A 26,343-nucleotide genomic window follows, 5' to 3' on the forward strand; every position below is an offset into this window, starting at 1 on the left:
TTAGGTCAGAGCCGAGCCGGGCGCGATGCGGCCACTGCAGTCCTCCTTCTCCTTCTCCAGAACGTGGAAACCCCCCGCTCCGCTCCTGCCGGGCACGGCAGCTCTCGCCGCTGCTGGAGCGGCCCTTGAGCCGAGCAGCAACCCGACCCAGCGCAGCTACCCCGACACCGGGCCGGGGCCGAGACTCGCCCCGGGCTCCCAGAGGGGCTAAGCGCCTCCCCTCGCCCCCTCTCCCCCCGCCCCTCCGCCAGCCCTGCCCCGCCGCCCGGCACTGCCGCCGCTGCCGCGCCGGCCCCGAGCGCTCCCTGCGCCGCCGCTCCGCTGCCGCTGCTGCTCCTGCTCGGCCCGGCCGGGCGGGGACTTGGCAGGAACTCCCGGGGAGAGAGCGAGAGTGCCTGCCCCCGCCACCGCTCCGCTGTGGCTTTTTGGGTGGAGGAGGAGGAAGGTCTGGGCTCGGCCGAGGAGCAGGAGCCGCCGCCGCCACCGGAGAGGAAGAGGCAGGAGGGAGAGAGAGAGACGGAGAGGCGGCTGGAGCCCCCCAGAGTACCCCCCCATCCCTGCACTGCAGGCTACATTTCCAGCTTCATGGGCAAAGTGTGGAAACAGCAGATGTACCCCCAGTACACCACCTACTACTACCCCCAGTATCTGCAGGCGAAGGTAGGGTCCGGCACGCCGGGCGGCGCGGCGCGTCTGGGGCTGGCCCCGCTCCGGGCGGCCGGCCAGGGCCGAACCCGGGCGGGGGCTCCGCGGCTGGGGAACGGCCCGCGGGAGGCGGTCAGGTTGCACCGGGGGACGGAGACAGGAAAGAGCCGGCAGCCCCTTCCTGCCGCCCGCCGCCGCCCCGGGAAAGCCTCCGGGAGCCCCCGCCGGGCTCCCACCCCTTCCCCTCGCTCCCGACCGTGCCATCTCCGACCTGACTCCTTCCCTCTCGCCTTCCCCCTCCCGCCGGCGGTCCCTCCTCTTCCCCGGGGCTCTCCGCCTGTCTCCTCCTTCCCAACCACGTCCTCGGCCACCCCGCCACAGAGTGGAGCGCTGCGGGCCCCGCTCCCGCTGCCTTCGCCCAGTGCAGCCCCTGGAACGCAGGGAGAGGACCCGAAGTTCAGGCGGCAGGGCCCGGCTGAGTCTGCCATGGCCGTCCTTCAGCCACCCTGGGGTGGGGGTGCTGTGACATCCCGAGGGGTGGCAGGGCATGCTTGCTGCTGCGATGGAGATGGCTGTAATTCCAATTAAATACGGGCACTGGGGAAGCTGCTGGACTCGGGTGGATACTCATTGTCTGTGGAGTTGGACCTTTGTGAGCTGCCACCTCGCAGTTTTCGAACTGGATTAAAAAACGCATTAAGGGTCCAGCTCCTGATGGTTAATGTTGTACGCGGGTAGGCGGTGTTTGCAGGAATATTGATATTAGCAGTTCTTGTGGTGGTGGATCTCCACCTTTTTTTCCTTTCTCCTTCAAGTCTGTAAGGGCAGCCAGCCCCACTGCTCTAGAAGCATCATGCTGCAAACTGGCAGATGCAGAGGTGGTTGCATCAGCTGTCTGGAACATTTAGCATAAGCCTTTCCAACCACCAGTGTCACTCCTCACAAATCAAAACAGACCCATATGAGGCTTCAATGTGTGAACTTTTTTTAGAGGTTATAACCGTGGTGTGGGGTTTGGTCGTGATTTTTTTTTTCCCTATTAAAGCATCTTGCCTTTTTGACAGTGACAGGACAAGAATTCCTTTCCCTTTATCTGCACACTTGATAGGCTCTTCTTTTTATTGTGTTTGTGTTACTGTATTGTGAAACGTATTATTTACTGCTTGGCTGAAAGATAAATTCAGTTTGACGGTCATGAGACGTTTTACAAGGCAGCAATGAGGAGGCTTTGAAATGCGCGTTCACATAAATTGATAGAAATGTGGTGAAGGTCTTTAGGTGATTTGAAATTACTAATCTTTTAAATGTCTAATCAACATCAGGCTAAATAGTACAGACTATAGCCATTTAAAGATTGTTCTGCAGAGCAATCACTTCAGTACTGTTTACATATATATTTTGAATGAATTTTGAAGAAAGGTAGAATGCCTAAAGGACAGCCTTTTGCATCACTTAGCTTCATGACTATATAAATATTCTCAAATGAAACAAATGTCTTTATTCAGCAGCTTTTACCTTCATGGTTTTGTGTGGCAATAGTAAGTTACGAACCAAGTACATAACATGGAATATATACAAAGCAATGTCGTTTGGCTGTTTTGACCTGTAAATAATTAAAGAGGGAGATAAACTGTAATAGCTTACAGTAGTTACTAGAGAATGATCCTAGAAATCCGTGATCCTATGAGAAAGCATGGTGGACCATCTTTTGAAAATGTTTCCTGTACAGATAATTTAATATTGATTTGTATTACAGTCAATGACATCTTCAAAGCGTCTTGTAGTCTTTGCTATAAAATTATACAGCCTGAAATTACATTGCTCTGTTTCACAGAGAGAACACACAGCCATTTGACGTACACACATGAAATGAAATATTTGGGATCCAGTGGAAGTTTCCTGTTTTCATAGATCTTGATTTTATAAAAGAAATAAATGAAAAAAAAGGTGTCTCCTTGGTATAGATAAAAGGACCAGTAATTGTAAGTTTTGATATTCAAGTATGCAGAATCCAGTAATACAAGCAATCTTCTCCCTTTGGATCCTCTCTGAACGTGTAGAAATATTAATTTAATTCATAGTTTTCAGCTGTTCTGTTCTTTGAGCCCTAAAACAGCCTCTTGTCCACTACATGAACTATTTCAGTAATTCTGGAGAAATCTTTGGTTCTTATTAAAGATAAATGATGATAGAATTGAATAGCCTTTGCTGGATGAATGATGGGTAATGGTACCTGATTACACTGGGGGAGGTAGGAGATTTTGAAACCAGAAGTTTTGCTTTTTATTTAAATAACGATGAAAAATCTGCTGACTAATAAACTGCAAATCAATAATTAGGAGGTGACAGGAATTGCTTGGAGTTTTTTCTGTGGAGAGCTCAAAAATACTCATTAGAAATTGCATACATTCCTAATGGTTCTTTAGGTTAAAATGTTGATGTGGTCAACTATTTTAATTGCTACAAATATGTTATAGATTATAAAAACAGATTTGTGTTTGACTGTTATGATCTCACAGTCTTATTTATGAAGTATTCAAGCTGGTTCAATGATATATTCTGGGAGGAAATATAAACATTTGCTGTGATTCAGCACCTCCCTCCCCCTAGTCTTAGGGAGCTCAGCATCAAAAGAGATTAGTGAAACCATGGACTTAAATTAAATGAACAAAATTAACATTGGAAGAAGGTGTAAGGCTTTTAATATGAAAATCATTATGGAAATGAAAATAGTTTGAAATGGCTTTAAGTTGAAGCTTGTAAAACCTTCATTTTTGGGACTGCCACAATTTTTACTCTGGCAAATGATATGTTTGACATATTTTTGTGTCTTCTAATGAATGTATGTTTTATTACAGTTCCTATATTGCAGCATTGTATGGCTTGCCAGAGAGCATCAAAAATATTTTCCAAGTTTAATGGATGTTTCTAATGGTTTAGGTACTTTTAAAACAATATTTCTGTAACATTTGCTTTTCAAATTTCAACTCAGTTGTATTTCATTTTCGTACTTAATGTTTTACTTGTAATTGAGAGATTCTGTATTTCAGCATTTTGGAAAATCATGTTCGTTAAGACTGTATGTGTTTTAGTAATGCTTAAAGGCCTGTCTGCCCAGGAGTAAAACCTGACTGTGCCAGGCAGAGTATTTTAAAGTTTAACAAGACAAAGTACACATAAACAAATACAAATGTATATAGACATCTCTAGGCCACAATTTGCTTTGGTCAAATAAGAAATAAAAGTGAATCCATGCTTTGTTTCCCTTTACCAAAATATCAAATGGAATTCAGGGTCACGATGCACACAACAGTTTACAAATAAATCATGATAACTAGCTGTTTTACTGTTTTTTCCTTGGAGAATAAAGTGACAATATGACTAGTTTCACGAACAGGCTTCTGTATCATAAAGGAAAGTTCTTTGTATAAGAGAGAGTTAGTAGAAGATGGAAACATTTCCTATAGATAGCGTGGTTTATCTGAAGTACAAGCTTTTAATAGTCATAGATAATACTTATGTGATACTTGAATTCTATTTATTTTGTATAGAAGAAATGAAATCCTGGAATCTTGCTAAATTACCTTAGAGTGGACCTTGAACTTCATAATTTGAGAGCTACAAAACTGGTGCCCTGGCAGCTCTGAGAAAAGCTAATATTTCTAGAAGTTTGCGTAGGTTTGTAGGCAGGACTGTAGATTGATATAAACTGTAGTGAGCAGGCAGATTCTGCCATGTCAAAAACTGGTTTTCAGGCTGTTCAGTGCAAACTTTAAAATGGGAACACTTAATTTTTTTCCAGACCTGTTGATGGTAGAGTAAGAACAAAACAGATATGAAACTTTATTATTAGGAGACACTGGATAATCTGCAGTTAAGTGTCAATGTATGAAGTTAATAGACTGATGTAGAACCTTCTGCTTTAAATGCTTCTAAAGCAGAGGAGGTTGGACCTGCTAATTGTTTGCTGCTGATGTATACCTTGGCACTGCATTCTGTACCAAGCACAGGTCTGTCACCCTTTAAAAAGTTTTACTAGCTTATGAGCTGATTTTAATCAGCATAAATGATTACTAATCAGTTTAGTTAGATTTGTTCTGTATGCACTATGACTGCAGAATCTGTACATAGTAAAAGACAAGTTTACAGTAAAACAGTGCTCGTGTTTATAAGGTTGGATAGAAATAATTTGCACACTCTGTATTCTTGGAAGTTATATTAATTGTCCATAATTGTGATCTCTCTAGTTCTTGACTGGACTTAGAAATCCATTAAAAAGAAAGAAAAAAAAAGCACAGATTAGCTGCAAGCAAACTTTTTGTCTCCACACAGTTACCTGGTCCTGTTAGCCTCCTCAGCCTCTTGAATGCGTTCTCTCCCATTTCCAGCCAGCCTGGGATTTTATTGTGCAACTACCCGAAGGATTCTTTCAAAAAAATGTACTATATTGTGGAAAGAATTGTAAAATTTATCCATTTTAAGAAAAACTTGAGAGGCCTGGTGGTAAGGTAATCCCTCCAGCTCTATAAAATGTACATCCCAGGGGATGTAAAATAGGGAGAAATGAAGAGTGTTATCTAGAAAGAGCATTTTCTCTATTTCCAAACATTCCAGTCCAAAACTGGGAGTGTCTGTTTACATCCATCCATCAGACAGACCACTGGTCACAATGATTGTTCTGTGTAGTTGTTCCAGCTAGCTTGTTTTGTGAGGGACGTCTATCCTTGTCCCAGTTATAGCTACTTTTAAAGTTTGGTTCAGGTGGCTTGCTATGAACTAGAAATATGCCCTTCAGAAAGTATTTCTAGAAACTCTTGCTAGAATAATTCTTAAATATGCAAAAGCCTTCTGGAAATGGGTTGAGCAAAGTTCATACAAAGCTCTGCAAATGTCTGTCCTCCTTGTGTGGAATTACTCCAGTTTTGAACTATTCTGTTGCAGAGCTTTCATGAGAATTAATGTCAGATTAGCCACCTGGGCAAATATGCATTAGAAGCAGGATGTAACCAGACATATTGTTAATAGTAGTGACTTCAGGAAGGCTTAAACTGAGATATTGCATGCTGGGAGCACTGCACTGTTTAGTGGTGTCAAGAAGGATGTATGTTAATGTATCATGTACATTATGGTGGTGTCAAGAAGGATGTATGTTAATGTACAATAATGTGCATTATTGTAACTGTTTAAATAACTGATAAAGAAACATGAAATGTTTCTTCACACTTCACAACATCATTATCTTGAAGACTGGCTTCATTGAAGTCAACATGAGTTATGCCTTTGTTTTCAAATAAGCAGTATGTACTATAATGTTAATTTATGCTTGGATTATGCTGACCATGCTTAATTTGGGGGGGATCTGAAATGACATGGTGGTCATAATCTTCACTTCAGAGGAGCAAAAGTTAGGGAGTGCTTATAGATTGTGTGATCAGGGCTGGAATCAAGGAGAAGTAGCAATGGCATCCATAATGTGCTTATTTTGTATTTTTTTCCTAGGGAGTCTTTTAAAAAGAGTTATAAAAATGCCGCAACTTTCCTCCCTTAATCCAACCTCTGTAGAGAAAGCAATGGTATAAATATACATGCACTAGAGACTGATTTTGCAAATGACAGAGTAAAAAATATTTCCTCCACCAAATTAATGGTAGAAATTACAGGTTCTTATTAGCTTTGTAATTTCGAGAAGTTTGAGACTAAACTCGTCCCTAGAGTTCACTGTGCTTGATGCTTAATTTGATACTGTGTGATTGGTGTAATTTAAGAAATGTCAACAAAATCTTGGTCCCTCTCCTTGATTCTGTAGTAACTTTACTGCAGACACATGAGCAGATCCTGAGTGTGATGGTCTTAAGGGACTGACTGACTTTTACAAAAAAAGTGATAAACCAGTATATGACTTGAAATAGACTTGAAACATTTATTCAGTGCTTTTTTTCTTTTGTGTTTGATTGTTAACCCCCCCAGGCTCCCAGTTTGTTCCAAAGCCATGTCTGTGAAGTTTATATCCAATAGGTAGACAACAGCTGCAAAAGCCTGGAATTACACAGTCTGTCTGATTTGTACTAGTGTATTTTCTAGCTTTACCTTCAACACAGGATCCCAAGGTGCTCATGAAAGGTGTGCAATAAGTTTGTAGAGGGAGAAGTTAATTTTCTTTGAATAAAATAGTTCTTCAGGTTTGGTTTTTTTTTCAAAACTCAGGTGAAACTCTTTATAATGACTGTAGTTTTTTCTCATTCTTTTAAACCACAGTTGAGCATGATGTTTAGATTCGTAAACTCATTTGTAAAGGGAACCCTATACTTCAAAATACTTGGCTTCTAGTTAGAGTATAAACCTTTAGGTCTCAGTCTCAAGGATGAAATTTCCTGAGAGCAAATTTCTAAGCTTCCACCTAGTGTTGAAGGAACAAAGAAAAGGTAGGGAAAATTATTGACATTTGCTAATGAAGAATAATGCAGTGTAGTAAAGCATTGTTTTCTAAACTTATTATTCTATAAAACAATATCTTTAAGAAACATATCTATTGAGGATATACATCAAAAAAGCCAACTTAGACATGGTTTTTCAGCTGCTTTGAAGTCCAAGCAACAGTTTGAGCTATGAATGTTGATAGCAGATGCATCACTCTTACTCAGAAAGGTAATTGATGCTGCTAATCCTAATGAAGGACACTTGATTGTGGTAGTAGTAAAGAAGTTTGAACAAAGGTGTAGTAATAAATAGGAAATTATAGCTTGGTACAGATACATATTTCAGTTTCAGTCTTCCATAATCAAGAGTGAATAACAATGGCTTCAAAAATAAATTGTTTTCAATTAAATTATGCTTTTGGTTTGAGAAATAGTCTCTTGAAGAGATGTGCTTAGATTTAGCTAAAATTATATACTTATTTTCATTGTATTGTATAGACTTTGTGGCCTGTGCAAAGTAGCGATCACAACTATTTCTACTGGAAAAACTCCTGTTTTGCTAAAAAAGTGAAAAATATTGGAGAAGCATGCTGATAAAAATCTCTTCTGCCTGAGTTTAATTCATTTCAGTCAAAACAGACACTCAACAGATTCAGGTCATATTTACTGTGGCAAATAGGTGATGATTATTATCTGACTTCCTGCATCTTCTTAGTCTTCTTCAGCTGAATATACTGAGATCTGCATTTAACTGTAATTTCAGTTAATTCTAAGCTGAATTATGTTATCTCAGAATTGAGGAAGACGAGCTTGGACCTGAGTGTAACCAGGTACCATGACTCACTTGTTTCATGGTGGCTTTTAAGCACTGTGCTCTTGTTCATGGTCTGAGGTCATAAGAGCACATTTAGTCTCAATTGCTCTGACTTGATGAAAACATTTCCAAATATATTTAAGCTAAATTTCTGAAATCTCAGCATGCATGTAAGGCCTATGAAAAGTACTTCAAAATCGTTCCAGGTAGATAAGCAGAGCTTACTGATACAAAATGGAACTCAAAATGTTTGGCGTGACTCTTGTGCATGGAGAGGAAAGTATTGATCTTTTGTAGGGAGATAGAGTCAACGGGCTTCACTTTGTAGATTTTACAACAGGTTAAGAACTGAATTCCCTTGCTTGTCTCTTGGCAACACACACTGACACAATTTCTACAGCAGTTTGTAGGCTGTGGTAGTATCTGTGACCTCTTCTATCCCTCAGGCCATAGCTACATAATCACTTTAATTTTACATAACTATGCGCAGCAGCCAAAAAGGACAATCTTGTCTTCCCCCATTGCTCCCAGCAACCCATTCCTCTCCCTTCCCCTGTGCTGGCACAACCATTCGTATGATCCATCAGTGAGCTGAATCAAGAAACCAGTCTGGCTGAAAACTAACCCCGAACCCACCACCTGCAATACATTTTTACAGTGGAGCAACTAATGTGATACTTAAGGAGTTTGAGATTTGCATGGCTATAGGTAAAGTTGTCTCTGAGAGAAGTACATCCTCATAGGCCTTGCTTTTGTCCAACAAAGTAGTGTTGTGTAGCTTTTCTGAATAAAAGGTTTTCTGGGGCCTTGGCCCACAGACCTCTTAGGTTAGCAAAATCTGCTGATTTCACATATATGCTGATAACTGTTAACATAATTTTTCTATGACTTTATCTTTTCTTTCACTCTTTTAAATTGTGTTAGATGTTGGTTCACTAAGTCTGCGCTAAGGGACAGACCCTTTTGAGTCTATCTTTCATTCTTAGGACCAATGACTGTGGAAGTAAGTGTGAAATAATTTGCTGAGAGGGCTTAAGTTAGGTATAGGCCTGGGAGGAAAGAAAGAATCAAATGTAAATGGAACTTCCAGAGGCCTTGTAGCATAGTGTTACATCTAACTTTCCATTTTCAGCACAATGCAACATTGATATTTTATTTCATTCTGGGGAAAGAGGGGAGAAGGCTGGCACTTCAAATTAGCAGCAGTTGCAGAATTAAGACAAGGGTGTTAGTGACTCATTTGGAAAAGTACTAGCTAAAACATTCTGTCTCCTAGAAAAAACATTAAGGAAGGGTTTATGATACAAACTTTGAATTTCATTAATAGTGTCAGTGACCCTCTGTTTTCCTCAGGGTGGCTTTCCTGGTTAGTGACCATTTGCATTTGACAATGGCACATTAAAGCGAGGAGAATAAACAGGGACATTTTGGAGGGCGAAACATCTCTCTTAACAGGGTCAAAGACTTCAGAATGCCTCCTTCTTCTTTTGACCCAGTCAGTTAGCCAAAAATTCAGATTCTTAGTAGGCTATACTTAGTAGTTTCTTTGATGCATCTGAATTATTGACAAAGAGTAGTCAAACTCCAGTTTCCTTGAACACAGGGATCCTGAATCGTAGAAGCAATTTCTTTGTTCTCAGTCCCAAATTCCTTTCCCCAATTCACTATTCTCACTGTTCAGGCCTTTTACTGGATCGTATACTCAGGTTGTACTCTACTCTTTCCATATCCGTATTTCAGTGACTTTTTTTCCTTTTCTGAGAAATATGTGTATTCCCCTGTTTTATTCCTGGGTTCTACAAACAGCTTTATTTAGCTTTAAGAAAAAAAACCTAAGGGGAGATCTAATTGCTCTCTAAATGTATCAAATGAGAATGTATAGACAAGGTGGAGCCAGACACTTATTGAAGATGCACAGGGATAGGATCACAGGATAATTCAGGTTGGAAGGATCATCAGGAGCTCTCTAATTCAGTTTTCTGCTCAAATCAGGGTCATCTAGAAGATCAGACCAGTTTGCTTAGGCCATTATTCAGTCTAGCCTTGAAAGTCTCCAAGGATGGAGATGCACAACATCTCTGCACTGTTCCAATACTAGTGATTTTTTTTTCCCTTATGTCCAGTCTGAACCTCTCTTGTTTTGACTTAGGCTCATTGACTTATCATCATGCCATGCACCGCTGTAAGAACCTAGCCCCTTCTCCTTGATAACCTCCTCAGAATTTTCCATTCTATAAATGGAAAGCTGCTATTAACTCCCACCAAAGCCTTCGCTTCTCCAGCCTGAACAAACCCAGCTTTTCACAGAGCATGTGATCCAGCCCCCAGCCCCACCCTCCACTGAACTTGCTCTAGCTTATCAGTGTCATTTACTGGGGGCCCAAAGCTGCATATGGTATTCTAGATGGAGCCCTTCAAATAGGGGGATAGTCACTTCCCTCACCCGAATGCCACCCAGGAGGAACACCTCACTGCCAGAGCATGCTGCTGCCTTATGCTTGGCTTGCTGTCTCCCACAGCACCCAGGTCTGTTCCAGCAGAGCTGCTCCTCATCCTGTCGGTTCTCAGCTGACGTCATTTCAAGGGACTCTTCCTTCACAAGTGCAGCATTCACTGTTCTCTTCTTGTCTACAGAAGTAGTTGTTTTATCATAGAAGGGAATAGGCAATAGGATGCAACACAGTGGACACAAGTTGTGACATGAGAAATTTGTAATTAGAAATTAAGAAATTCTTTTTTTTCACCATAAGGGTGGCCAAGAACCTGCTGAGAGATGTTCTGGAATCTCTTGGAGAGGGTAAAAAAACTCAACTGGACAAGGTCCCAAGCAACCTGCTGTACTTGAACCTGCTCTTGGAGGGCAGTTGGACTGGATGACCTCCAGTAATTCTTTCCAGACTAGTGTGTAATTCTGTAAGGTAGGCCCTGGTAGCTGTCCATCAGCATAGGAGACTCTGAAGAAACTGTTACTCCTCCTTTCATGTTCCGTCACTGTAAGCTGTGCTATGGAATTTGGAAAGGAAAGGTATAGAAGGAAATCCCTTTTTCTGTTTAACAGAACATGATTGTATAATGCATGTTATATATGCAGATGATATTTCAATAATCACAAATCATGCAAATTCCCTATCCAGTTTTAGCAAATATCTTATTTAAGCTGCTTACAATTTAAGGCTTTAGGTTTGTCTATTTGTTTGTTTTTCTCCTGGCAGAACATTATAGTGCTACAAAATTATGCTGTAAATTGTGACAGACTTGTAAACGTTCTCATACCAAACCACCTCTTTAGCCTGACATTTCTTATTCCTGCATCAAATCTGAATGTGTTGATAAGTTTTTGTCTTGAACATGGATTAAAAATTAAATAAAATAATAATTAACCCCAAAATAAATCTTGTTTCTTTCTAAGCAGACATTATTTGGAGGAACAGCAGAGTACTGAGGAAGGCAGTGTTCTGACTTTCTAGGAGAACAAATGGGAAGAATTAGCATGTTCCTCTTGCTTTTCACTGACAGTTTTGCTATATCTCACATGACTTTTCTTCCAAATTACAGTAAGTTCATCAGCTGCAGAAGCAATGGATACATGAAAGGCTTCCAAACCCACCCACCCAGCTTCTTTAGCCCACTCTGCTTTTATTAGCACTTCTTTCCAGTGTCTTTTATATACTTACTCCCCCAGATTTTCTAAGGATTTTCAATGGCAAGTATAATTATAGGAACTCACATGTTCCCAAATCCTGAAGTTAATCTTAAAGATGCTGCTTCTACTAGATCTTAAAAAAAAAATAAAATCACAGCCATGGTTGTCAGCCAGATTGATGATAAGAAAAACATGTAAAACCCACCAAATGTCAGTTCATTTTTACACTGCTAACTAAATAATCTGATCGTGGTTGTCCATTAATTCTGAAAATCAGGTTTCTTGTTAGGTGCCAGAATATATATTTAGGGACCCAACACTGGATTAAGTTGGCCTTAAGATGACTTTCGTGGCCAGGGAGTTGAAGAGACAGCAGTATTGTCAATCCAAGTTATTATCACAGAAAATAAATTGCCCAACTGAACACATCTTTATTTTCTCCTTTATCCTGGAATGTTTACCTTGGTGGTGACTGGGCTATCTGAATATAAAAAAAAAGTACAGATTTTTACAAAAATATAGAATTGGGGGAAAAAAACAAGATACATTTGTGCACTGAGAATGTTTTTGTTCTTAGGGATTTTAAATGCTATTCTTGGACTTTCGTTTAGTTGAGGGCTTGGTAGTGTTACCAAGCATCTAACAGTTACATGCTAAATAGCCATGCTGCTTTCTGGGAGAAATAGCAAAATACCATGGTAAAAATGAAAGAAGAATAACAGAAGTTTGCTTTGCCATGTTGCCCCCAAAAGAGTCAGAAAAGCAACTATGCATATTTTATATTTGCTACCTGTTTTCTTCTTTTAAAATTGAAAGTGGAATTCTATGTCAGATGAATAATTGAATAATGAACAAATGAGTTATAGATACCTTTTTTTACTCATATGAAATATAATGGGTCATTTTCCACGCTTACTTACACTCTATTCAGCTCTGTCAAGGTTAGTATAAATGGATCCTCTTTACTGATATTTATATGAAGTTTAAAAATGTTTATATGCTGAACAACAGAACTCCTGGCATTTCTGTGACACACCTTTTAAGAGTAGAAATTTATCTGTGTGTTGTCTTTCAAAATGTATTCCATCTTTCTCATTGATGGAAATCGTGCTGTTTTTGTCATCCAGGGAGGATGCTGCACATCCCAGTGCTCTGGTGGTAATTGTATACACACATTTTTAAAAAGTGTTGGATATATAGTCTAGTTTAGATTTACCTACCAGTTGTTAGAAAATATCCACAGTTGATTCAATTTTCTTGATTGACTAGTTAGTGTTATTCTTTGGTCTTTGAAAGTGTGGTGTCTACTCTGCAAGACAGCCTGTGCTTCAAGTAATTTGGATATTGGGCAATCTAGTGAAGTATGGATGTGTGCGTATTATTTATAAAATATTCTGGCTTGCTGTCTATATAATGAAGGCATTCATGTGTAAAATGGGCCCTAGTTGTGATTTTTTCATAAATTAAGACCTTAGTCCTTCTCTTGACACTGATACTGAGCTCCATGTGTTCTCTAATTTACATGTCCACAGAATTTAGTCTTTGCAGAAAAAATCATGCACCAGAATCTTACTTTTATGTCAAGCAATAATAAACATTATAGTATTAATTTTAGTATTTGTTTCATTATAGCCTCCCATTTTTCAGTTTAAATGATCTGCAAAATCTCCAGACCATACCAGACAGCATATAGCTTTAAAGCAGAATTCTGGAGCTTCTAGATGCCTTGGAGACAGTGGAAAGAAGCCTTGCTGGTATCCAGGGTTGTATATAAGTTAGAGTGACTCTGGCTTGCCTAATTACTGGAGGATGTCAGGAGACTGAGCTGGGATTTCTGGGAGTAGAAAGCTGAGAGCCATGTCTAGAAATGAAAAAACATTTCACAGTTCTAGTGAGAATCTTTTGATAATTGATACTTATAGGAGTAGCATCTGGAAAAGAGGAAAGTCATGTCAGGATGCCATTGAGATAGCAACAGAGAAGTAATCTGGGTTCTGCAATTTTATATAATATTGGATTCGCTGAAACAGCAGGCACCTTTAGAAGAACTAACTACTGCTAGTCCTTACTCCCACACTGAGACCCAGAGCATCTGGTCTTGAGAATGGTGGGTTTGAACACAATAGAAATGGTTCCATGGGACTGATCCAGTTTGCTTTCTCTGCCCCTGAGCATTGAGCTTATCTCTGAAAGTAGGTTAAATAGGCTCTTAAAAGCTGGTTATAGACCTGTCTCTTGAGCCTTGTGCTGTCATTTGAGATAGGAAAAGAGGAAAAGGTAACTGAAAAGTACAAAGCCAGATGGAGGGAAAACTAATTTTGAAAGAGGCAAATTGCTGTAGAGAACAGATAAGGAAAAAGAATAAGTGAAAAGAGCAGAGAAGAGCAAAAGCCCAATTCAGTGGAGAGGCTGTGGCATGTATGCCAGAACATGGCACAAGAAGACACCTCCAGCTGCCAGGCCATCCATGGGGAGTTGCATCTCCAACAAAAGGAGATTGAAGGCAGTATTCTGCAAGAACTCAGTTTGGGGACTGCTAAAGTTCAGCAAGAATGAAAGGTTATTTTTACAAAAACAATGGACAGATTTGGGGAACAAACAGGACCTCTGGGAAAGGCCTTGTTTTATACAGATTGTGAGAGGACAAAAGATGCTCGTGGGGCAATTGTGGCACTCATCTTTGCCTCTTAACTTCTGCAGCCCTGTTGTGATAATGTAGATAAAGTTACAGAGGTAAACTCCTCAGAACTGAAGAGTTTGCCATTTCTTTTTACTTCCTGTAGATTGTACATCTGTTTTCTTATTACACTGAAACTAGAGTAAATGCAAGAACTTCCTGAACAGACTCTCAAGTGACGTGGTGATGTTGCAATTCTTTCTGGTATTTTATTTTTATGGAATTTTCTTATCCTGATAGGTGTGGCATGAATCTGAATTGAAGAAAATATACAATATAACAAAGAGTAAATGTAGTTAGTATCCACTTAGGAGCCAGAATATCACTACACTATATCACACACTGCTCCTAGCAAAAGTGGCTAAACAGAAAAGAAACCCAGAAGGCACCGATCTCAATATGAAAAATCAAAATAGTATGCTTGAGAAATAGAGCTCAGTTGAAATTATACAGTACATCAGCTAGAATGAAACTTAGAATTTATAGTGACGTATTTTCATGTCTTTAAACTTCATACATAGAAAAATATGCTTTCTTACATTAAAGTTTTCATCATTCATTTGTGCTGTTTGTATTATGCCAGAACCCTTATGTGTCTGGTCATACGTCAGCTCAGAGGCTAAGGCCATCCTACCAGCCTTGAGTGGATTCTGTGTTTGGACTAGAAATAAGATTCCAGTCCAATCTGGTGAGCAGAGAAGTGGACTTTAAGGTCACTTTTAGGGAAAAGCAGGACCAAGAGCAGGTTAGAAGTGCTCAAGTCATCACAACAGAATAGCATTTGCAGTTCCTGTAACTGAGATAGGATGATCTGTATATTTTAATTCATATTTTTTGTGAAATGGCCAGAATCATTCTCAACTGTGCTATGGCCTTTGGAGATGGTGGAGATCGTGATACTCCAAAGGAGTAGCATGGAGTTTGTATTTTTTTTTTTTATGTCACAGTCTACCTCTGTGGAGCAACACAGCCCAAGAAAGGTCTTCAGTTTTGTGGAGAGGGAGTCACAAATAAGTGTGACAGTGATTTGCACTTCCAGTATGTTGTCCTGAAACCATAACTACATCCAAACAAGAGTAGATCCTTTTTATTTTGTTCAGATTTAATGTCTCAGTTTTGTAGCTTTTGGTTTTGTTTCTTTTTGTTGCTGGTGGGACTTCTTTAATCATGGGTTATATTGGTGATGTTAGCTCTCAAGCATTACATAATCCCAGACTTTTGTGCATATAGTTTCACCTTGCATTTCTCTTGTTTGCAGTGATCCTCTGAGAATGGTGTTTGGCATCTAGTTCCTTTTATTCTGACAGCAGGGATCCTTGAGAGGTAACTGCAGTGCAAGCACTGGGCACAATACTAGCACAGCAAGCACTGGTGGAAGGCCAGGTATAAGGATTTATTAGGTATTCTGGAATAATTATCCCCAAATAGTTTCAAGTGAGCAGAGCTTTCCTCTTGAAAAAGAGCACCCTTGTCCAAAGCAGCTTAATCCACTTTCAAAGCCAGCTAAGCAAGAAAAGGCATTCTTATTCTGCAAGGTGATTGCCTTGTCATGGCAGTTACTTGGAGATGTTTTTACATTTAAATCTGTTAATGGATGCATGAGGCTTCTGTTCCTGCTTCTTTCCAGGATGAGGCTTTAAGGGTTTGATGATACTGAAGTAAACACATTGGAGTGTTAGAGAGTAAAAGCTGTCAACGGTGCACAATATTGACGCTAACAAGATTTAGAGCTTGTATGCACTTAAAAATATAATGGAATTTATAAGGAAATACTTTTCTGGAATTACTGAGTGTGTTAAATTCCCATATAGATGTTCACATATCTACATGTCCCTATCCGAGGCTATTTCATAGTGGTTCCGGTAATTTTCCAAACATAGACAAGACTTAATTAAGCTGACTCAATGTGCTAAACTCATGTAATCTAAAACTCTTTTAACTGTATTGTCCTCTAATTAATAATTTTAATAGTTTTAATTATATTACTAAATCCAGTAATAGCAGAAGTAAATAAATGCGCAATAAATATTTATTCACTTCACTAAGTGAGCATTTTGCCTGCCTGCAGTATTCAGAACTGGGCTGCAGAGCACGTGTTAGAACACAGATGAGATTTCTCTGCATACTTTTTTCAAAGTCTCCTTTCTTGAGAATTATAAGTACTGAAATTACACAGGTATCTTGGATTTAATTTTAAATTGAAAGGTTTCTAGAATGTGCAGTAATGCAAAACACAACTACATGAATGTATCATAATTATATTAACACATTAAATAGTAAGAGTTTTATAGGTAAAAAATTATGTTACACAGAAGAATGAAGTTGCTTAGCTTTATAAAAACCACATTTACAATGATGTATGCATAGACTTAATTTAATTACTTTAAGTGTTGGCATGAGAGACCAATCCAGCTCAGTTGTAGCCCTCCAATTAAAATTGGAGGGGAATAGAGTTAAATAAGTAATGCTGAGTAGAATTTGATGCTAAATACAGAAAAAACTCAGTTGTAGTGTGCAGCATGTTCTACTTTTGTGACTCTTATAGACTTCAAAGAGAATTGTATGTTTGCATCCCAGGGCAGAAATTGGCCATGTGCTTGGAAGCATGAAATCTCTCAAGGTAATACTTCATAACTATGGAATGTATCCCAGGACTGATATGTAGCTAGGAACTGAGAATCAAATTACACTTTAGAAATACTTGAAATTAAATATTTTTCTAGTTAAAGAGAGCACTATGCTGGGTAAGCAATATATGTTTTCTTTCTCTAGAGGTGCATTGGAGCATAAATATATGAAGCATTTAAATATCTGTGTATGTATTTCCTGGTCTTTATTGGATTTTAGTAAAATTTCTTTAGGGAAAAAAAGGGGTTTTTTCTTGACTTCATTTATTAGTGTTTTGTGTTTGTATCTACTTTTAATTTCTTTTTACATTATTGTTTTTTTCACTCCAATTAAGTTTGAAATTTCTGATTTTAAGCAATTAATTTCCAAACATACAGACTTGTTTCATCAAGGAAAGGAGCAAATATCACTAAATATTGGCATCTGCACAGAAGCATTCAGTACAGTGCTTTCAGTGATCTTTTATTAAAAAAAAGTTACCACGAACAAAAAATAAATTGATGATTTTTGTTGTTGGTGCATCGGAGATGGACAATAATTTCCTGACTATTCATTCTCACAGTGGCCCAGACCCTTGCAGGTGCAAACGAGCTGTTTTGTCCTCGAGTGGACATACCTTCTGTAGTATCAACTCCACTCACTTTTCCTGAATCCATTCCCAGTGCAAGCCAAAGCCCCATGCTGATCAGGTTTAGTGAGGGGTATTGGACTCCATCTATCTTGTTTTCTTCCTATGATACTACTGCCCACCTAGAACATTGTTGTGCCAGGGAAGGTGATGATCACGATTTCAGGTAAACAGCTGTCATATTTCGAGAGACCCTTCTCTGTTGACTTTGACTGTTGTAAGGAATTGCTGAGGATCCAGCTAAACCTGCAGAGAGCAAATTTTGTGGGAAACAGAAAAGGACATTTATTTGAAATAAAATAAATGGTAAAGAAAAAGCAGATTTTTGTTCTTTTACTTGATGTTCTGTTCATATGAGCCCTGGTGGTTAGGAGGATTGTCTCTGGAAACTGGCAGACTGGAAGGTACTTGGCAATTGATACGGCTTATTGATTATTACTCTTTATATCCTTGAGGTACCCTGGATGTCCTCTACACAAATCAGGCATCCATTGAGATAATCCTTGGGTTTAAGATAGATTACTACTTTTTTAAAACTTTGTTGCATTCTGTGAGTTCAATATCCTGTGACTAATGGGTACTATTAGGGAAATCTCAAATGTTAGGGAGATAATGTCAGGCTCATTGGAGACCTGATAAAGAACAAAGCAACACATTAATCTCAGTGTTGAAAGACCTATATATACACCTCAGCTGCAACAGAGATGTTATTTTTCACTAATACTTTATTTCTGTCAGTTTTAACAACCTTCAGCTCTACGTCACAATTCTTAAAATGCTTAATCATGGGAATATCATTTGGACCTATTAATGTAGTTAAGAGTATTCACATGGTTAAAACTTTGAAGTTCTATCTGAGCCCAGCAGATCAAGTCTGAAGTTTTGCCTATCTTTACTATAGCTCTGAATTCTGTGTCTAGATTCTGACAAGCACATAAGTAAAAATTAAAATGTGCTGTACTTCACATAAGTTTTTATATGTATATAGTGGGGGATTGAAGAAATACTATACTAGGTTTTGTGTTATGGTGCAAACTAAAAGCCATTTACAAAAAAGCACATCTTGCAGTACTCATCCCCCAGAAAGCGATTTCACATGAAGACCATGTATTTGTATGAAATCTAATGGCCATTTCTTCAGTGAAATTTCACTGTCCAGCTGAAAATAAAATACAGCAGCACCTATATAAGAGAAACCTAGAACACTGTAAATTATGTCCTTTGAGCAATAAATGAACTTTCTTCCTAAATTGAACTGAAGTTTAGGAATGCAGTGTTCTTTGTCTTACAATTGTCTGCCTACACACACCCAGTCTGCACTTAGAACAACTCACCACTGAAGAAGCACATGTCCTATATTTTTGTTCTCAGATGTGTATTTTTGTAGTGGAAGATGTCTTTACATTAACAAAAATAACTTCATAATGATTATATATTAGAGTTAGTGGTGCCAGTTTCACATTATTATATGCATACATACTTGTTAGAACATGAATAGTATTTTCAGAGTAACCATACATTTTGTAGAACTTTTAAATGTTTTTGGCTCCATTAAAATATTCAACAACATATTTGTTGCATATGCACTTTTTTTCTTACTAATCTAGTATTGCCATTTGTTAGGCTGTGATGAATATGTTCTCCAGACAAACTAACAAAAGACAATAGATCAGTTCTCCATCCAGGAAAACAAAACGATGTAAACAGAATATTAGACAAGGGCTCTAGAGGACAACCGTCAATCTGTAAAAGAAAAAGGTCAGCCCGGTATGATATCTCTGATGTACTTCAGAACAGGTAAAATAAAACTATAAAGAAAAGCAACTGTCATTTAAAGCTAAGTGTAAAAAGCACAAGCTTCATTATCGTGCTGATCTGGATGAACCTTAAACAATGTTTACTGTAAGGTTTGGAGAGTTGCCTAGCACTGGAGTATACACAATTAAACAACATAGCTGAACTTTTCTTTCATGTCAGCATACTGCTAAAAAGACCTTCATTGTACTCATATGATAATCATTCTTGGAACTTACAACATAAACAGGAGGAGAGAACATTGACTTGTAATTCTATCCCATGGTAGCTGAGTGCATCGAGGGGCATGACTGCATTTTCACCTGTACAGCTTAAGAAGTAAATTAGATATACAAAATAATGGTAAGGGCATAGCAAAACCTGAACTCAGCTCTGACATGTGAATGTGTACTTGAATTTGGGAGTTGCAAGTAAGGACTAATAGTTATTTAACATATTGCAAAATTAATTTTGATTGGTTTTTTGCAGCCTTATTTCTGTGACTAATCAGCATCTATATACTTATCCTTGCTTTGGTATAGTAGCCCACAAAAGGCAAACACAAATTACTGAAGGAATAAAGGAAAGTTAAAGCAACAAGCCAGTTGATAGACTTTGAAAGTGGATAATCTGAATTGTAACTGCCGTTTGGCATGTCATTAGTCCCAGTAATACTTGTGTTTCACATTATAACACTAGGAGTTTCCAGAATTGCCAATATGATTTTATATTTTTTCTAGTTATTTTTAATTTCTATTTTAAAAGAAATTATTTTGGATACCACTTTTGCATGGGTATACATCATAATAGTTCTTGTAGTGTTTGTAACTAATGTTATTTCATAACTGGCCACCCTCAGTTCCTATTAAGCTGTTAATATTTATGTAGAGACTCTATATGAATGAACATTTTAATGAAAAGCTGTTAATATTAATGGCTGTTTGTAAAAATGGAAGTTAATGTAGGATATGAATTTAAATGTTTAGTATATGACTTGTTTAATATTACAACAATTAATGAGATTGTGTGCAGTTGATGACACAGCAGAAAGATGGACACTAATTAAATGGTATATGAAAAATGTTCTGAACTTTCATCAGCATCCAGAAGAGAAGAACAGTTCAAAGCTTATGAAAAAATTACAAACACAAATCACAGAATGGGTCAGGTTGGAAGGGCCCACACATCTGGCCCAACCTCCCTGCTCAAGCAGGGTCATCCAAGAGCATGTGGCATAAGATTGTGTCCAGACAGTTCTTGAGTATCTTCAGTGAGGGAGACTCACAACTTCCTTTCAGATACTTATACACATTGACGAGGTCACCTCTCAGTTGTCTCTTCTTGAGTTTCAACAAGCCCAGCTCTCTCAGCCTTTTCTTGTAAGAGAGATGCTCCAGTCCTTTAATAATCTTTATAGCCCTCTAGTGGACCTGCTCCAGGAGCTCCACATATCTCTTGCACTGAGGAGCCCAGAACTGGACAGAACCTCCCAGGTGAGGCCTTACTAGGGCTGAATAGAGGGACAGGATTACCTCCCTTGACCTGCTGGCAATGCTTTTCCTGATACACCCCAGGATACCATTGGCCTTCTTGGCCACACAGACACACTGCTGGCCCATAGACAGCTTGTTGTCCACCAGGCCCCCCAGGTCCTTCTCCACACAGCTGCTTTCCAGCAGGTCAGCCCCCAGCCTGTGCATGGGGTTATTCCTCCCCAGGTGAAGGAGCCTGCATTTGCTTCAAATAGACAATGTTTTCTTTCAAATATTCTTTTTCTTAATCAGGACCTCTCGACCTTTGCTTTCTGTAGGAATAGTACTAATCCTGTGACATTCAGATAATCACAACGCTCACTCATCAAACATGAAAACAGATTTTTGTAGTATTTGTAGACTTGAAATTAAAATGTTTACCTATACAGTCTTTTCACTTTCACTGAGCCATTTCTACTGCTTATAGACCAAAAATTATTCACACTTTTGTCTGAAATTGCAGTTTATTACAGTTATGATAGAATAATTATATTCTACTCTATACTAGAGCTGATAATAAGAGGAAAAATAATAATTTTATGTTGTCAAGACCCTCAATCTCTCAGTGGTGAATTATTTTTTCAGTTTTAAAAAAAAGCATCTCATTTGTCTGGACAGATACTCAGCTGGAGATCAGTGATATGCCATTATTATTGCTTTAAAATTTCAGAATTTAGGAGTAGTGCATGGACTCTTGTGCGAGTAGTAGATAAACAATTTCATTAGCAATCCTATGGCATGTTTGCTAACAGCATTAGAAAGTGCTTCTTGAAGGAGCCCCATCAAGAAGTTTTTTTTGTCTGTGAATGTACAGGAAATTTATTACCTTTGAAATATATTTTCTGAAAATACTGTCCTTTGAATTAGGCCTTTCTGCCAGATGCAATTGATATTATATTGCCAACTGCTGCCAATTGAAATTATATTGCCAACCTTTCCCTCATATTTTTAATACAAGAAAATTCTTTCAATATCTAATGAGTTCTTGCTTTTTAAATTAGGTGGGGTTTGTATATCCTAGGAATCCAAAGAAAGGTCCTGGATTGCAAAGTCCAATGAATATTTTGGTGCTCTAGGATGGATAGTCACTGGTAGACCAAGAGCGGAATTCACCATTTGCTAAATGCACCTGGTACACAGCTTTGTGCCTGTAGGCTGGAAACAAGCACCTGTGGGGACACCCTGGGTTTAGATGGTGACTGGTATTTAGGTGTGCAAGAACTGTAGTCTGAGCAGAGTAAAAGGAAATGCTAAACCTAAAGGCACATGGCTGCTGCACATCAGTAAAGTCAAATCTGTGTCCATTCTGGACTGGAGAGGTTTCCCTGTTACCTTCAGTGGGGAAATTACTTTGTTGCTATCTATGGGTAACTTCACACGTATTTCCACCAATTTGAATGGGTTTATGCCCAGTGAAGGGAGAGAGAAACTCTAAAAGCCATTACATTTAGTTCACTTTCAATTGCAACTGCCACGTTTTCTTTAACACTAAGAATATTGTGCTACGCTGCATGTCCTGTGGCTGTAAAGAATTCTATCTTAATAAAATTTTGATGTTTGCTAATATAAATCTACCTCCTCACTGGCAGCACAGTTTTCTTCTAGTAATACCTAATGACCTGAATTTGTAGCAACTCCCTCTGTGTACTGGTGCCAGCCATCCTGGTGCAGATACAGGGTTGTCACTGCTTCCATGATAAATTTGTATTAACTAGGTTTAGAGCTAGAGCATATTTCATTTGTTATGTTAACTCGTAACCTGGGACTTTGCTCAAAATGAATTTATAGAAAATAATTTGTACAAAATATGTTTCTCTGATTTTTTTTATTGTAAAAAGAAGCTACCATCTTATTTGAGTGTTACTTATCTTTCAACAGTGACTTAAATTAGCTTTTCAAAGTAAGTGAGAGGATGTTACCTGATATTTCAAAATGTGGGCCAAATGTCTTTATGCTATAATGATAATATGGCTAGATTAATTTTCTAAGGCATTCACTCAAACATTAGTGAAGTAAGTGCTGAAATAATAATCAAAATATAATATATAACTAAAATACATCTTCTGGTAGATGTTTTCTGGTATATGTGTGGATCTAACTCATGTTGTTTTAAGGTGCTACAGAATGATGAGGTCCTGTTTATGTACCAAAATAGGCCTAAAATGATACATGAGAAATGCCCAAGGATTGCATTAGTTTCCTGCCCAGATCCATGAACCAGTTTCCCAACTGTTGTGATTATCTCAGTAGACCTGAAACATCCAATTGCTATACAATCACATCAAGCTCACTTCAAGCTCACTTCAGCTATGCAAATCATTATTTCAGTGGAATTAATAGTCCTGTGTTGTACCCCAGAAATTCAATGATATATGTTCACTCAATCTTACTCATTGTTTCCAGGGAAAACTAAAATGCATTTGTAGAACTTTCTGTCCAACACACCCAGACATGCAGGTTTAATTTTGTGCAAGTATTCTTTATTTGCATAGTTCCTAACCACTGATGTGCTTGGTGTTAGATAAATGAGGAATCCAGATGCAAATCATACAATAGGCTTCCCTTCTAGTCATCCTCATAAAATCTTGATGCTTAACCTATAAATTGTTTGAATAGTTTTGGGTTTTGTTTTCAGATAAATTTTAAGTACAAATTGCCAGAATGTCGCTGTCATAAAGTCTTACTGAAATTTACTGAATTTCCATTTCTTCATCAATTCTTTCAGAAAGTTGTTGTTGTTTATTTTTTCATGGCACAAAAAAGCATGACAAAAAAGGCATGAGCCAGTTCAACTAGTAGACATAAAAAACCCCAACCAATCCACTATAACCCATTGAGCTAATTTTGCTTTAAAAATGGATATCTACAGACTCCATGCTTCTGTTTTTAACTTCTGCACAAGAACGAAAATGGTTGTGGCATGCATATGAAGCAACATGAATTTGCAGTCAGAAAAAAGAGCTATTAACAATAAACCTCCATGGATGCAGTCCTGAAGGACTTTCTTTCCAATTGTGTCTTGTTGTAAAGCACTGCGATTACTCATAGTAGTAAGGATTTGTTCTGGGACTTTTACAGGGTTGCCACCCAACCATTTTGTGGCTCCCAAGATATGCAGACCTTTTATAAAACACAGAGGAGCCAAAGAGCAAAGGGAAAGTACTTCTTTATATGTAGCATTGCCCCTTCAGCGACACCAGGATGTGCAGGCCTTATGGTGTCATCACATTTTAAGCAGAACTCTCCAGTGCTTTCACAAGCAAGTTGTACTTGAAAATTGATGGCAAGAATATGACCCCAGTGTGCTGTGTGCTTGCAGGCTGAGCGGTGGTGGGAGGCCAGCTGTGGAATGTGGGAAAGTGGCTGAACTGCTGAAGTCATGCAGGGAATGTTAAATGTGTCTCCAGCTGGCAGGGAGCTGTGGCTTAAACACAAGCTCCAGGTCCTGGGTATTGCTGAGCGTTCCCAGCACCCTCAGCTCCTGCTGCCCTCAGCATGGTGCTGATACAAGTCACAAATGGATCAAGAAGAAAATGAAATGCTTGTCGACTTTTAGGGGAGTTTTAATGGCAAATGAAGTGAGGCAGTGAAGGCTTAAACTTTCTTACTATGAACTAAGTGTTATGGTAGCCCAGTCAGTGAGAAGTATGGTCCAGAAAAGTTAATGCTGCAAAGAAAAAGGGTTCTCATATTTTTCTTTCTTATATCCTTGGGGTATGGTCCTCTTAGAGAAAATACAATTAATCCTTCTTTAACAACCCTCTAAATTAGGGGGGTGTTCTCCCACAGCTTAGCCAACACATTTAGTTTCATGGTAAAAGCACCAGAGGCAGGGACTGACACCTACCTGGTGTGGCAAAGGGAAGAGGGGGAATCAGTGAGAGATGTGATGCAGCTCTTCTTCTGGGTGGGCAATTAGAATTTCCTCATGTCTCCAGTGTTCCTCGATTAGCAGAGCAACTGCTGCAAATACCCCTAAGGGATACCCGCACGCATTTTCACATGATTTTTTATCATGCTGATATCACTTTCTCTCAGCCCAGAGTCAAAGGGAAACCATGCTGGGGCAAATTCTGCTGAGGTGTCAGCGAGGTGACTGCTGGTCCAAGGGCTGCATTACACTGCATTACACTGCAGTGTAATTCCAGGTCTATAGGAAGAAGATATACCCTATCTGTAGATATACTGTATGTTGTCTAAAGGTATACAGAGTGACAGGATGAAGTAAAGCTGAGAGGTGGCAACCTTATTACGAATAACATAGAAGTTTAGAGAGTACCGTCTCTTAAATATGATTAAATCAACAGTAGCAAATGGCTTATTACAAACAGCAGCATTTTACTGCCAAACCATGTAAAGTCCCTAGCAACAGTCCTCATCTGGAAACTCCTTGTTGCCTTCCTAACGTTAATTTTCGTAATAAGATTACAGTTTCAAATCATCAAGAGAAAGCACTGATGGGCTGTTTTTCAGCTTTAGCTTAGCTAAAGGTTCCACCCAAGTAACTCTGGTCATAAGACATTTTCTTCTGTTAGAGTCATAAGTCAGGATGTGTCACAAATGCCATTAACATTGAAACAGACATGGGCTGAGCCTCTGTATTTTTAATCCTGACCACAAACCTCTTGACTCTGGATCAGTAACAGAATGTAGAAACACGAGAAAAATGCATTCTTAAACTTTTCCTATGCAAGCAATAATTTAAAAGGGTTTAGAAGTTACCTCTGGTGAATCTTGCACAGATGTCAAACATTACTTTCCCCAGCTAACCACACTCCATCCTTGCCTAGCCTATCCCTACTCACACACCTTCTCAGCAAAGGCAGCAAGGGGACACCTGCCCATGCCTCTGCTGTTCCTTTGCAGAGTTGCGCTACCACTCAAGTTTGCTTTGCTTGATCATACAGCATCATCAGCACTGCTTCTTATAGGAAGATGTCCCACCTTGGTAACTACAGGAGGCTACCTGGGAGCAGAGAAGAAAGTTTGCTGTAGGCAGAAGGTGAGAAAGGAACATATCTGGGACAGACATGAAGCTTCATTGAAGAGAATCTAGTTGGGAAAAGGGGTGAGGACATGGCAGCCAAGGGAATACAGAAGAGCAGCTACAGAAAGAGTACTTGGCAAGCACATGAAAGCTCACCTTCCAGCCTCCTCCTCAGTCTATCCTACATGAATAAAATTCTTCTCATAGTCACGAGGTGGAGTGCCTGGAAAGTTACTGTAGTGGTGCAGGAGTGTGGGGAGATGTGGGGGGAAAGGGGTGCTGAGCTGAGATACCACATGCTGTACTTGGAGCAGCTGAGGCCCAAGCATTCCCTTCTGCTCACTCTGCCATTTTTGGCAGAAGAGCAAAAAGGACACCTGGAGGCAGCAATACCTCAAATTACTAGAGGCAGGCTTGCAAATGTTCCTCTGCCAAAGCCTAACTTGTAGTAAGAACATTCACTGCTCTCCAGTAGTCAACAAACAAAGTCATTGCTGTATGGTATCAATAGAAGCAGCTGGTGGAAGTAGTGGGTCTAAAGGAGATGAACGGGAGGCAAACATTAAGTGCTCATAATTT

The 26,343-nt window shown here is 39.1% G+C and overlaps 1 protein-coding gene across 2 annotated transcripts in view; it reads left to right on the plus strand.

The window, feature by feature from the left end:
• Positions 1 to 248: 248 nt before the first annotated feature.
• RBMS1 (RNA binding motif single stranded interacting protein 1) overlaps positions 249 to 26,343 on the plus strand; it is a 144,106-nt gene continuing 118,011 nt past the window's right edge. Inside the window, exon 1 of one of the 2 annotated variants that reach the window (XM_064661096.1) lies at positions 249 to 660. In XM_064661096.1, coding sequence (XP_064517166.1) covers positions 586 to 660 — 75 coding nt within the window. In that variant the 5' untranslated portion in view covers positions 249 to 585. The remainder of the gene's footprint in view (positions 661 to 26,343) is intronic. The other variant, XM_064661097.1, reaches the window with a different exon arrangement.

The sequence above is a fragment of the Pseudopipra pipra genome, chromosome 7, assembly GCF_036250125.1.
Source record: "Pseudopipra pipra isolate bDixPip1 chromosome 7, bDixPip1.hap1, whole genome shotgun sequence".
NCBI classification, from domain to species: Eukaryota; Metazoa; Chordata; class Aves; order Passeriformes; family Pipridae; genus Pseudopipra; species Pseudopipra pipra.